Consider the following 13,237-nt stretch of genomic DNA (forward strand, 5'->3'; position numbering starts at 1 on the left):
TGTACTCCTTTACCAATTTTGAACCAGTAAGTTGTTCTATGTCCAGTTCTAACTGTTGGTTCTTGACCCGCATACAGGTTTCCTAGGAGATAAGTAAGGTGGTCTCATACTCCCATCTCCTTAAGGATTTTTCAATTTGTTGTGATCCACACAGCCAAATGTTTTAGCATAGTCACTGAAGTAGAAGTTTTCCTTTAATTCCTTTGCTTTCTCTATGATCCACTGAACATTGGCAATTTGATCTCTGGTTCCTTTGCCTTTTATAAAGCTAGCTTGTACATCTGGAAGCTCTCAGTTTATGTACTGCTGAAGCCTAGCTTGAAGGATTTTGAGCTTAACCTTGCTAGTATGTGAAATAAGTGCAATTGTCAGGTAGAGTGAACATTCTTTGGTATTGTCCTTTGGGACTGTAACGAAAACTGACCGTTTCCAGTCCTGTGAACCACACAATACCACCTAGGAAATGTCATCTCATTTTTAACAAAGAATTACTAATTTTACTGATATTTTTAGAGGAAATTAATTAAATATTTTATGATGTATACCATCAGATGAGAGCCTAAAGAGGCACTCCTGGATGGAATTGGAATACCAGTATTAATAGAATAGCTAGTAATAATAAAAATAGTAATAGTAAATCTAATTTAGAGTTAAATTAAATCTAAATAAACATTAACTATGAGCTAAGTACCCAATAATATGCTAAGTCTTGTGTACGTATTAAATCATTTTCACCCTGAAAACAATCTTCTGAGGTGGGCACTACTCCATTCCACTACTGAGCAAACAAAGGCACAGGGTTATGATGCCCCTTACTCAGCTCATACAGCTAAGCCTGGGTTCCCATCCAGATCATTTTCTTAATCACAATGCTCTATCTTTTCCCAGAAACATATTTATTAACTGCATTTTGGTAGCTAAACTATATACTGATTTAATACTAATTTTGTTTCTAATTTTCTCAAAGAGGAAATAGAATAGAAAGACAATAAGCTCCTCTCATTTTCTAGTTGCACAACATTAGATGAGTTGCTTTTCCTGTCCGAGTTGTAGCATTAGTAAAATGGGGCTTGGGATATCTACCTAGATATCTGAGTACTCCCTTAATTTTAACCTCAGGTTTCTTTGCAACTAAGACTGTATTAAAAAAAAAAAAAAAGAAAACTTTTATGAAGATTAATTTAGATGATGCATAGAAAATGTCTTAGACAATATAGCATGCTGTGTCTATATAAATTTACTTTTACTAATATTTATAATGACAACTCTTAGGATGCAAAAACATGCAAATAATTCAGCTATTTTTGGTCCCCATTTTATACTTGATTCCTTCATATGATGATATGTAGCTGTGAAAAGAAGAGAAGCGAAAAGCAATGGAGAAAAGGAAAGACATAAGCATCTGAATGCAGAGTTCCAAAGAATAGCAAGAAGAGATAAGAAAGCCTTCCTCAGTGATCAATGCAAAGAAATAGAGGAAAACAACAGAATGGGAAAGACTAGAGATCTCTTCAAGAAAATCAGAGATACCAAAGGAACATTTCATGCAAAGATAGGCTCGATAAAGGACAGAAATGGTATGGACCTAACAGAAGCAGAAGATATTAAGAAGAGATGCCAAGAATACACAGAAGAACTGTACAAAAAAGATCTTCATGACCAAGAGAATCACGATGGTGTGATCACTCACCTAGAGCCAGACATCCTAGAATGTGAAGTCAAATGGGCCTTAGAAAGCATCACTATGAACAAAGCTAGGGGAGGTGATGGAATTCCAGTTGAGCTATTTCAAATCCTGAAAGATGATGCTGTGAAAGTGCTGCACTCAATATACCAGCAAATTTGGAAAACTCAGCACTGGTCACAGGACTGGAAAAGGTCAGGTTTCATTCCAATCCCAAAGAAAGGCAATGCCAAAGAATGCTCAAACTACCGCACAATTGCACTCATTTCACACGCTAATAAAGTAATGCTCAAAATTCTCTAAGCCAGGCTTCAGCAATACCTGAACCGTGAACTTCCTGATGTTCAAGCTGGTTTTAGAAAAGGCAGAGGAACCAGAGATCAAATTGCCAACATCCGCTGGATCATGGAAAAAGCAAGAGAGTTCCAGAAAAACATCTATTTCTGCTTTATTGACTATGCCAAAGCCTTTGACTGTATGGATCACAATAAACTATGGAAAATCCTGAAAGAGATGGGAATACCAGACCACCTGACCTGCCTCTTGAGAAATCTGTATGCAGGTCAGGAAGCAACAGTTAGAACTGGACATGGAACAACAGACTGGTTCCAAATAGGAAAAAAAGAGTACATCAAGGCTGTATATTGTCACCCTGCTTATTCAACTTATATGCAGAGTACATCATGGAAGAAGCACAAGCTGGAATCAAGACTGCTGGGAGAAATATCAATAACCTCAGATATGCAGATGACACCACCCTTATGGCAGAAAGTAAAGAGGAACTAAAAAGCCTCTTGACGAGGGTGAAAGAGGAGAGTGAAAAAGTTGGCTTAAAACTCAGCATTCAGAAAACGAAGATCATGGCATCTGGTCCCATCACTTCATGGGAAATAGATGGGGAAACCGTGGAAACAGTGTCAGAGTTTATTTTTTGGGGCTCCAAAATCACTGCAGGTGGTGACTGCAGCCATGAAATTAAAAGACGCTTACTCCTTAGAAGGAAAGTTATGACCAACCTAGATAGCATATTGAAAAGCAGAGACATTACTTTGCCAACAAAGGTCAGCCTAGTCAAGGCTATGGTTTTTCCAGGGGTCATGTATGGATGTGAGAGTTGGACTGTGAAGAAAGCTGAATGCCAAAGAATTGATGTTTTGAACTGTGGTGTTGGAAAAGACTCTTGCGAGTCCCTTGGACTGCAAGGAGATCCAACCAGTCCATTCTGAAGGAGATCAGCCCCGGGATTTCTTTGGCAGGAATGATGCTAAAGTTGAAACTCCAGTACTTTGGTGACCTCGTGCAGAGTTGACTCATTGGAAAAGACTCTGATGGTGGGAGGGATTGGGGGCAGGAGGAGAAGGGGACGACAGAGGATGAGATGGCTGGATGGCATCACTGACTTGATGGACGTGAGTCTAAGTGAATTCCGTGAGTTGGTGATGGACAGGGAGGCCTGGCCTTCTGAATTCATGGGGTTGCAAAGAGTCGGACATGACTGAGCAACTGAACTGAACTGAAGATGATATGATGGAATAACAGGAGATATAAACCTATCTATTCATAATTAAAATAACCTAGTAAGCCAAAAAAAAAAGCAAGTATTCCCCTGCTTCAACCAGAGTGGATTTCTTTCTTTCCTTCTTTTTTAGGAAACAGAAGGAGATGACAGAGGACAAAACAGTTGGATGGTATCATTGACTTAGTGGACATGAGTTTCAGTAAGCTTTGGAGATGGTGAAGGACAGGGAAGCCTGGCGTGGTGCAGGCCACAGGGTCACAAAGAGCTGGACATGACTGAGTGACTCAACAATACAACTTTACATTTATTGTGTTTTAGAGAGAGAGAAAGAATAAATGTTCTGCTTTTAAAAATCTTCAGTTAATTTTTATTGGAATGTATTTGATTTATAGCATTATGTTAGTTTCAGTTATACAGCAAAGTAAATCAGTTATACATATATTCACTCTTTTTTAGATTCTTTACCCATATAGGCCATTATAGAATATCAAGTAGAGTTCCCTGTGCTATATAGTAGATTCTTATCAGTTTCGAGTTTTATATATAGTAGTGTATATATTGGAGAAGGCGATGGAACCCCACTCCAGTACTCTTGCCTGGAAAATCCCGTGGACCGAGGAGCCTGGTAGGCTGCAGTCCATGGGGTCGCTGAGAGTCGGACACGACTGAGCGACTTACCTTTCACTTTTCACTTTCATCCATTGGAGAAGGAAATGGCAACCCACTCCAGTTTTCTTGCCTGGAGAATTCCAGGGACGGGGGAGCCTGGTGGGCTGCCGTCTATGGGGTCACACAGAGTTGGACATGACTGAAGTGACTTAGCAGCAGCAGCAGCAGCAGCAGCAGCAGCATGTATATGTCAATATCAATCTCCCAATTTATTCCCCATTCTTAGTTTGTATTTTACATATATGACTCTATTTCCTCTTTGTGAATCAGTTCATTTGTACTGGTTTTTTAGAATCTACAAATAAGAGGTATATGATATTTGTGTTTCTCTATATTGACTTACTTCATCAGTATGGTAATCTCTAGGTCCACCTATGTTGCTGCAAATGCCATTATCAGAGTGAAAGAATTTTTTGAAACACAAAATTAGGAGTACATAAGATAAAAAGAAACAAAATAAAGCAAATCCACCAAACTGGTATCATTGTGAAAAGTTTATATTGATCTTAATGATTTTTGATAAGCAGAACACATATCTATATGCTTGACAAGTTTAGGTAAACATATTTAAATGAAAAAAATACAAAAATGTGTTGTTGCTTACTTCTTTTAATTCATTCTCTCTCTACTAGAGGGAAATAAAAGTAAAATTCCAGAAAACTAACAAGTTTTAGAATGCCTAAAACATGAGTAAACAACCAGATTGCTGCTCCTTGGTCTTAAATTTCTTTAACTGATCATTTAAAAATTTATTTCTTCCATGCCACTTGAAAAAAATAACTTTGCTTAAAACTACAAGTGGTGATTGCAACTAATGAACCACTGCTAAAAATATTACAAGGTAATTATATATACATATATACATATATATAAATATACAAAATATCTTTTTTCAGTAAAACATGAAAGCCTTGCGATGTGCTAGATCCTGTGCTAATTGCTACTAGTCTTAAGTGAATAAGACCCAATTTTCATTCCATTTTAAATTTACCAAGGCAGTCACATATTTAATAATGTTTTAAATATAATTTTTTATGTGCCACAAAAGGTAAGTAATAGGGTAGTATAAAAATGTATAATAGGTAAAACTAGTGAAGTCTGAGGCTTTAGAAAAAGGCTTTCCTAAGGAAACAAGATTTGCAGATGAAGGATTTTGTCAGGTATAGCAGCGGGTGTTTGAGAACGATGAGTCCAAGAGGGGAGACCAGCAAAACATACAGAGCTCAGAGTGGAAGGAGGTTGGTGCATTCAATGAACTGAAAGAAAGTCTACTTGGCTGGAGCAAGGCCATCAGCGGGGAGACCCATGGGAGACCATTATGCAAGGCCTACGGGTCAGCTGGAGGACACTGCAGGCATTAAAGCCAAGAGGCAGGAGAGTGCCATGATCAGAAAGTGGAAAAAACAATATTTAAAGTCATGAGAGCTCACGGGAAAATATTAAATTTCATAAAACATCAATAATTAGAAACCATAAGGATATTAGAGATTACTGATTTCAAAGTTAGTAGAGAAATGCTAGATTTAGATAAGATATTGAGTCAGAAGGAAGTTTTAAAAAGTGTTCTGTTGGAGTTAAACATTATAAGCTATTTGAAGGACAAATGTAGGAAGAAAACTTCAATATACCTTTGAGTCCTATATCAAAAATAATCTCAAAATTATATTTGATACCACAAATATGGTCAATTTACAGACCTTATAACAGAGACCGCTGCTAAGTCGCTACAGTCGTGTCCGACTCTGTGCGACCCCATAGACTCTGGCAGCCCGCCATGTTCCCCCGTCCCTGGGATTCTCCAGGCAAGAACACCGGAGTGGGTTGCCAATTCCTTCTCCAATGCATGAAAGTGAAAAGTGAAAGTGAAGTCGCTCAGTTGTGTCCAGCTCCCAGTGACCCCATGGACTGCAGCCTACCAGGCTCCTCTGCCATGGGATTTGCCAGGCAAGAGTACTGGAGTGGGTTGCCATTGCCTTCTCTGTATAAGAGACACACTAATAGATAATTATGTTTATTTAGTTGGGTTACTATTGAAAGTTCTATGAGAAGAGTTTCCAAAACAGAAAAGCAGTTCAGTCAGCCCTCGGTTAAATATATACAGTTAAAATGATATTAATATAAACATTTCAAAGAATTTATGAAATTACTGGAGATTTGTTAAGATCTTAGCTGTCCATGATCCATTTTTACCTTCAGGGAAAATATTAATACCAAGACTCAAGAAATAATTCTCATTATGAACTTTCTTCGGACATGTTTTATCTGAAAGTTATCAATATTCAATGAACTAGGGACATTAAATCTCTGTTATCTGCAGATAGTTTTGTTTTACTCAGATGCTATGTTACATGCTATGGGCTAGAATTGTCTTCAACGAAGGACAGTCTCAGGAAAAAAACTCTATCAGGTACTACAAACTACTGACACTCTCAACTCTTCAGTACAGGCTTCTGAGCTGACAATGCTTACACAATGTCCAGACTAAAGCAGTAAGCTAAGTCTGGACTAATAGAATTCTCGGATGCAGTGGGCTTCAAGAATTAATGACAGGACCAACAGCATGAACTCAGAGGTCATCACTGATTTTGTTTCTCTACTAGGAAAGGCTGTACTTGTGAATGATGTTTACTGTGTCTGGGAGGACCAGCTGCCTTTAAGGAACTGAGGCTGATTTTACTTATGAATACAATGCCTGCAAAGTCCACCCAGAAAGCCCAGGTTAGTGCCTGGAAGACCAAGTGCAATCTCAAGGTCACGAGGGTCACTTCCTGATAGGTTGAGAGGAGAAAGATGCACTGAAAGGTACAGGTTCTACAGGGAAAATCTGGTTTGTGCTTTATTGGATTTAGCTTCCTAGTCTCAAGATAGCAAATGATAGAGACTTTTATAAGTCTGATCAGAGATTTTTTAAATAAAAACTTCCAGGTAGAAATGAATTAATCCAAAGTGATTCCTGGGTTGGGAAGAGCCCCTTGAGAAGGGAATGGCTACCCACGCTAATATTATGGCCTGGAGAATTCCATGGACTGTATAGTCCATGGTGTCACAAAGAGTCAGACACAATTGAGTGACTCTCACTTTTCACTTTCTAAGGCTTTTATTATAGAAAATTAAGTCAGGCTGCCAGTCCCCCATCTTTCCAGTTCTCTCTACCCTAAAAACTGGTAAAATTTCCTAAAACTCAAATGGTTTTGGTTGACCAAATAGAACAGAAAACAGTGCTGGTTGATTGTATATTTTATAATTCAAGATCCTTCAGACAGCAATGACTTTTGAATAGTTATGTTTCCTGTTTTTTCAAATAAGTATCTTTTTTGTCCATTGCAATACCTTGGGCCTCGGTTTCCACATTTATAATACAAATGTACTGGTGTACAGTTACCTCAAAGAAGACCAATAATATTAGCTCAGTATGTTGTTATGACATGACAATTACATCCTTCTATGTTCAATGTGCAAACACTACGATAATGACATAAATCAGAATGATTAAATTCAGAATAACAATTCTATGTTTAAAAAAAATTTCACCCTACTTATTGACAATAGTATTAAATAACATACCAGCCATTAGGTTAATTTTGCATCATATATTAGTATAACAATAATCTTAAAGTAATTTAATTTTTACAGTTTACACATGACAGTGTTTTACAGAAATAAAATTATAATATTCTATTTTAAACTTGAACAGCTACAGCACAATATCCTACATGACTGTGTCATATATGATATTGGTTAACATTTTAAACACAGATTGGATATAGGTTCAATTCATACTTACCCATGAAATTGAGATACCCCTCTCCACCGAGTGCGTGAGTAATGAGTCGAATCATCTTATGAAGCTGTATTCCACGATCAATAACGGGAGTAAATGGGGTCAGAACACTCATGTTGGTATACATTTCAGCATCCATCAACCAAAATGCCAATGTCTTATCCCCAACAAGTGCCTAATAAAATAAAAGTCATTGATGTAAATGCAAAGAATAGATACTAGGGAGTTGTCATTTATGCTAGAGTAACACGTGATTTCACAAAAACAGTACAGGAGAAGTGTGTGAATTAGTATTAATTCCATGTATTTCCCAACAGTCATTATCTGGCACCCCACTCCAGTACTCTCTTTCTTATTATATTTGAAATCTAATCTAGAACGAGTTTGTTTTATATGAAAATATAATAGTTGACAAATGGGGCAGGTAACTCGGAAACACCCTGAGCAGCAGAAAAGGTCTCTTAATTGGAATGATTTATGGTTAAAAATAGCTAACTAATGCCAAGGATTATTTATCGACAGGAAGAATATATAGAAAAACACAGAGCTTAAACCATAATCTCCTCACCCTATTACTGTACAATTATTTTCATTTTTAGAAAAATATTTTTCTTTATAAACCTATTTTAAAGTTTAAACTATTTTCATATGTTCATATTTGTAATTTTTATTAGGTTTAAAATTCAGTGTATGTTTGCTTTTAGGAAGAATTAGGTAACTTACATCTTTTTGTATATTCCTGACAATTTTTATACAAGGTGGAATTACATGGATGTTTAAAGTATGAAATAAGTCTTCCATACTGTTTCTGTACATCTTGGAAGAAAAATTATGAAATTAATCTATCAGATTCATCTCTAATTTGTTTATTTTACTCATTTCTTTATTCTTTTATTCATTCATATAAAATAAACATAAATTGGGAACCCAAATGTGCTACAATTGGCTAGAAGCTTGCAATGTATTTTAATTTTCATATTGTTATATACTTGACACACAAAAAAATGTGGAAAATTTTTTAAAGAGATGGTAATAACAGATCACCTGACCTGCCTCCTGAAAAATGTGTATGCAAAGAAGCAACAGTTAGAACTGGACATGGAACAAAAGACTGGTTCCAAATCAGGAAAGGAGTACATGAAAGCTGTATATTGTCACCTTGCTTGTTTAACTTCTATGCAGAGTACATCATGAGAAATGCTGGACTGGAAGAAGCACAAGCTGGGATCAAGATTGTTGGGAGAAATATTAATAACCTCAGGTATACAGGTGACACCACCCTTATGGAAGAAAGCGAAGAAGAACTAAAGAGCCTCTTGATGAAAGTAAGAGAGGAGAGTGAAAAAGCTGGCTTAAAACTCAACTATCAGGAAACTAAGATCATGGCATCCGGTCCTATCACTTCATGGCAAATAGACAGGGAAACAATGGAAACAACAAGAGACTTTATTTTTAGGGGCTCCAAAATCACTGCAGATGGTGACTGCAGCCATGAAATTAAAAGTCACTTTCCTTGGAAGGAAAGTTATGACCAACCTAGACAGCATATTAAAAAGCAGAGACATTACTTTGCCAACAAAGGTCCATCATCTAGTCAAAGCTATGGTTTTTCCATAGTCATGAATGGAAGTGATAGTTGGACATAAATGGTAAAGATAGTTGGAAGACAGCTGAGCACTGAAGAATTGATGCTTTTGAACTGTGGTGTTGGAGAAGACTTTTGAGAGCCCCTTGGACTGCAAGGAGATCCAACCAGTCACTCCTAAAAGAAATCAGTCCTGAATATTCATTGGAAGGACTGATGCTGAAGCTGAAACTCCAAACTTTGGCTACCTGATGTGAAGAACTAACTCATTGGAAAATACCCTGATGCTGGGAGGGATTGGGGGCAGGAGGAGAAGGGGATGGCAGAGGATGAGATGGTTGGATGGCATCAACAACTCGATGGACATGAGTTTGAGTAAGCTCCAGGAATTGGTGATGGACGGGGAAGCCTGTCTACTGCCATCCATGGAGTTGCAAACAGTCGGACATGACTGAGAGACTGAAATGAACTGAATATACTTGACAAGGGATTTACGTATCCTTAAATTAATATTCAGTCAGTTCAGTTCAGTTCAGTCGCACAGTTGTGTCCAACTCTTTGCGACCCCATGAATCGCAGCACACCAGGCCTCCCTGTCCATCACCAACTCCCCGAGTTCACTCAGACTCACATCCATCGAGTCAGTGATGCCATCCAGCCATCTCATCCTCTGTCGTCCCCTTCTCCTCCTGCCCCCAATCCCTCCCAGCATCAGGGTCTTTTCCAATGAGTCAACTCTTTGCATGAGGTGGCCAAAGTACTGGAGTTTCAGCTTCAGCATCATTCCCTCCAAAGAAATCCCAGGGCTGATCTCCTTTAGAATGGACTGGTTGGATCTCCTTGCAGTCCAAGGGACTCTCAAGAGTCTTCTTCAACACCACAGTTCAAAAGCATCAATTCTTCGGCACTCAGCCTTCTTCACAGTCCAACTCTCATATCCATACATGACCACAGGAAAAACCATAGTATTCATTTCTTATTTTGTTACATTTTGGTTCTGTTTTTTTTCATTGATATTTATTTGATTTGTTCCACAGCCAATTTAAAAGAAAGTACTGCCCCAATTAGGAAGATATAAAACTTCATATGTCTACTTCATGAATGAGTAAAGTTTCTGTACAAGCCAGCAGTACATGGTTTAGGCAGTGGGCTATTTTCTCAGTCTCAACTACTTAAATCTGCCATAAGACTCAAAAACAGCCATAGACAATAGATAAATGAATGAGTATGCCTGTGTTCCAATTACCTTTATAAAAACAAGCAGCAAGCAGAATTTGGCTCATGGGCCTTGACAGCTGATCTCTGGTCTACTTATACTTTCTTAATAGTAAGAGGAGACATCTGAAAAACTAGTTTCCAACTTAAATTGTCAATTTCTGTTGAAATAACATAGGAACTTATTGTTTAATTTCAATTTTCTTAATTCATATACTGCAAATAATTTCAAAAGGGTTACTGTCTTTTTAAAGTATAAAGACTTCAATTTATATTGTTTATGGGGACAATCCACATGCTTTCAATAACTAAATGGCCTTCTCCATTTGAGTGACTACTAGGAGAAGTCATAGTACTAAGGCTGCAAATACAAATGGAAACAAATATTCTGCTTAAAATTTGATGAGAACATGAAGAATTGGGAAACCACTTTTTCCCCTATACACCTGGATGAAAGCTTCAGGAAACACACATGAGTCAAAGCATTAGTTCTTTATAGTAGCTTCCCAGGTGAAGTATGCATTTGCATGTGTGTGGGGAAAGTATAACATTGGGACAAGGCTGACCTATTTATGGGAGAAGGCAATGGCACCCCACTCCAGTAATTTTGCCTGGAAAATCCCATGGATGGAGGAGCCTGGTAGGGTGAAGTCCATGGGATCACTAAGAGTCAGACACGACTGAGTGACTTCACTTTCACTTTTCACTTTCATGCATTGGAGAAGGAAATGGCAACCCACTCCAATGTTTTTGCCTGGAGAATCCCAGGGACAGGGGAGCCTGGTGGGCTGCCGTCTATGGGGTCACACAGAGTCGGACACGACTGAAGCGACTTAGCTGCAGCAGCAGACCTATTTATGAATGGGTGAAAGTTTTACAGTATTGAAGAACAGAACACTTGGAGGATTGAACAGAGAATAGACTTTGGCATGAGCCAAGATATGACAGGTTGTGTGTGAGAAACTTTAACCAAAAGATCTGGGTTAACAAAATTAGCTTTGCCCTTTGGAAAATATCTCAGGCTACATTATAGACGGACTAAAACAGAGGGACAGAGATCAGGGTGATCAATCAGCAAAAGATTTAGTGACTGAGGGGGGAAAATGATGAAAACAAGTGAAAAGGCATAAAAGAAAATCTTTAGAAGGAAACCTAAAATGGAAAGGAAATTAAAATTAACCTGGATTAGCACCAACATTCTTCTTGTGACAACAAAGGAAAACTTGTAAGATAGCCCTTGCAACTGTCATTCACAGTCGCTTAATTACAGTTTGGCAGGGTAAAAGTAGTACTGCATTTTGAAGCTGAAATTTATGGATCTACAAAGTAATTTTTTTAATGTTTTTCTTTTTTAAAGGCTTTTTGATTTAAAATGTCTATTGAATTTGTTACAATACTGCTTCTGTTTTATGTTTGGGGTTTTTTGGCTGTGAGATGCATGGGATCTTAGCTCCCTGACAAGGGATCGAGCCTGGACCTTCTGCGCTGGAAGGCAAACTCTTAACTACGGGACCACCATGGAAGTCCCTGAAACATTCTTCAAGTAAGAGTAGCTGTCACATAAAACAGACATATAACACATTGTATTAATTGTATTGAACTATAGAAATTTGTATTGAGATATGCTTATTTTAGATACGTTAACACATACAGGCACACAGAGAGAACGGTTTACACACATACTTATTTACCTGATCATGGCTCTCTGCGTAGGCAATGCACTTTTCAAGGTAGCGTCGGTTTGTGAGTGTATATACTATATTGCCCATGTTCCAGTCTTCATCTTTATATTCTTTCAGTAACTAAATGCAAGACAGGAAACAATTTCAATACATCATTACCATTCTTACTTTATAACCCAAACTTAGGGTATATATCATATCAATCCAAATTATGACACACAGATACAAGCACCCCCACGGAACAAAAATAGCTTTGTTGAACTTTTACTGAAATCACAGCTTTTGTACAGACTATCCAAATGACAGTGGTGTTGTGTGTGGGTGTGCATGTGCTCACTTTTGTACAGATGATTTGATCACTGCACTTTAGGATTTTGGCAATCTTTTTTATTTTTCTGTAACAGCTGCTACTTCTTGATTAATGACTACAGTAAAGTGTTGTGCAGTAGATCTTTCAATAAGTTCCACAAGGTGCAGATATACTTGCTACCATTTAGCTTGGAATGAAAAAAAAAAAAAGTTAGCAAGAAGAGTGTCTTGTTCCTTTCTTAAAATAAATGAAAACAACTATTATTTCAATGTATAAAAGGTGATTATCATGAAATAAATATCATCCTGAGGCAGGAGATAGATGGGCTCCAGGTTAGATATCTACAGCTGACCTTCTGTTTGCATTTCATGAGGCAGGAAGAAGTGGGCTTCCCACAGAATACCTATAACCAGCCTTCCGTTGGTGTTTTCTGAGATAAGAGATGGGTGGCCTCCAGTTAAGGCATTTACAATCAGCCTCCTGTTTGCCCTCCAAAATGGAAGTAACAACAGACACAGGGCAAAGAGCCAGTCTTTGTCTCTTGGAAACACCTAAAGGTAAGAGTCATGGCATGGCCTCTTTACCTCACTGCTCTTCACCACACCCTTCTCTCTGAGTGTGCATTTCTGCTTTGCTTCCATCTTAACTAAATCAGCCATTTCTCTGTGTGCTTTCCCACTTGTTGTTATGCTATGCCTCTAATAATAAACTTTGTACCTGCATTTACAGTTTCTGCCTCTGTGATAAATGCATTTTTCACTGAGGTCAAAGATCCAGGGAAAAATAGCTTCC

At 37.9% G+C, this 13,237-nt stretch overlaps 1 protein-coding gene across 1 annotated transcript in view; it reads right to left on the minus strand.

Annotated features, from left to right (window-relative positions):
• GBE1 (1,4-alpha-glucan branching enzyme 1) overlaps positions 1 to 13,237 on the minus strand; it is a 318,830-nt gene that overhangs the window by 80,144 nt on the left and 225,449 nt on the right. Inside the window, exons 11-12 of the mRNA XM_055567831.1 lie at positions 12,145 to 12,255; positions 7,657 to 7,828 (exon numbers count right to left, since the gene is read on the minus strand). Of these exons, the coding sequence (XP_055423806.1) occupies positions 7,657 to 7,828; positions 12,145 to 12,255 (283 nt within the window). The remainder of the gene's footprint in view (positions 1 to 7,656; positions 7,829 to 12,144; positions 12,256 to 13,237) is intronic.

Source organism: Bubalus kerabau, chromosome 2 (genome assembly GCF_029407905.1).
Source record: "Bubalus kerabau isolate K-KA32 ecotype Philippines breed swamp buffalo chromosome 2, PCC_UOA_SB_1v2, whole genome shotgun sequence".
NCBI classification, from domain to species: domain Eukaryota; kingdom Metazoa; phylum Chordata; class Mammalia; order Artiodactyla; family Bovidae; genus Bubalus; species Bubalus kerabau.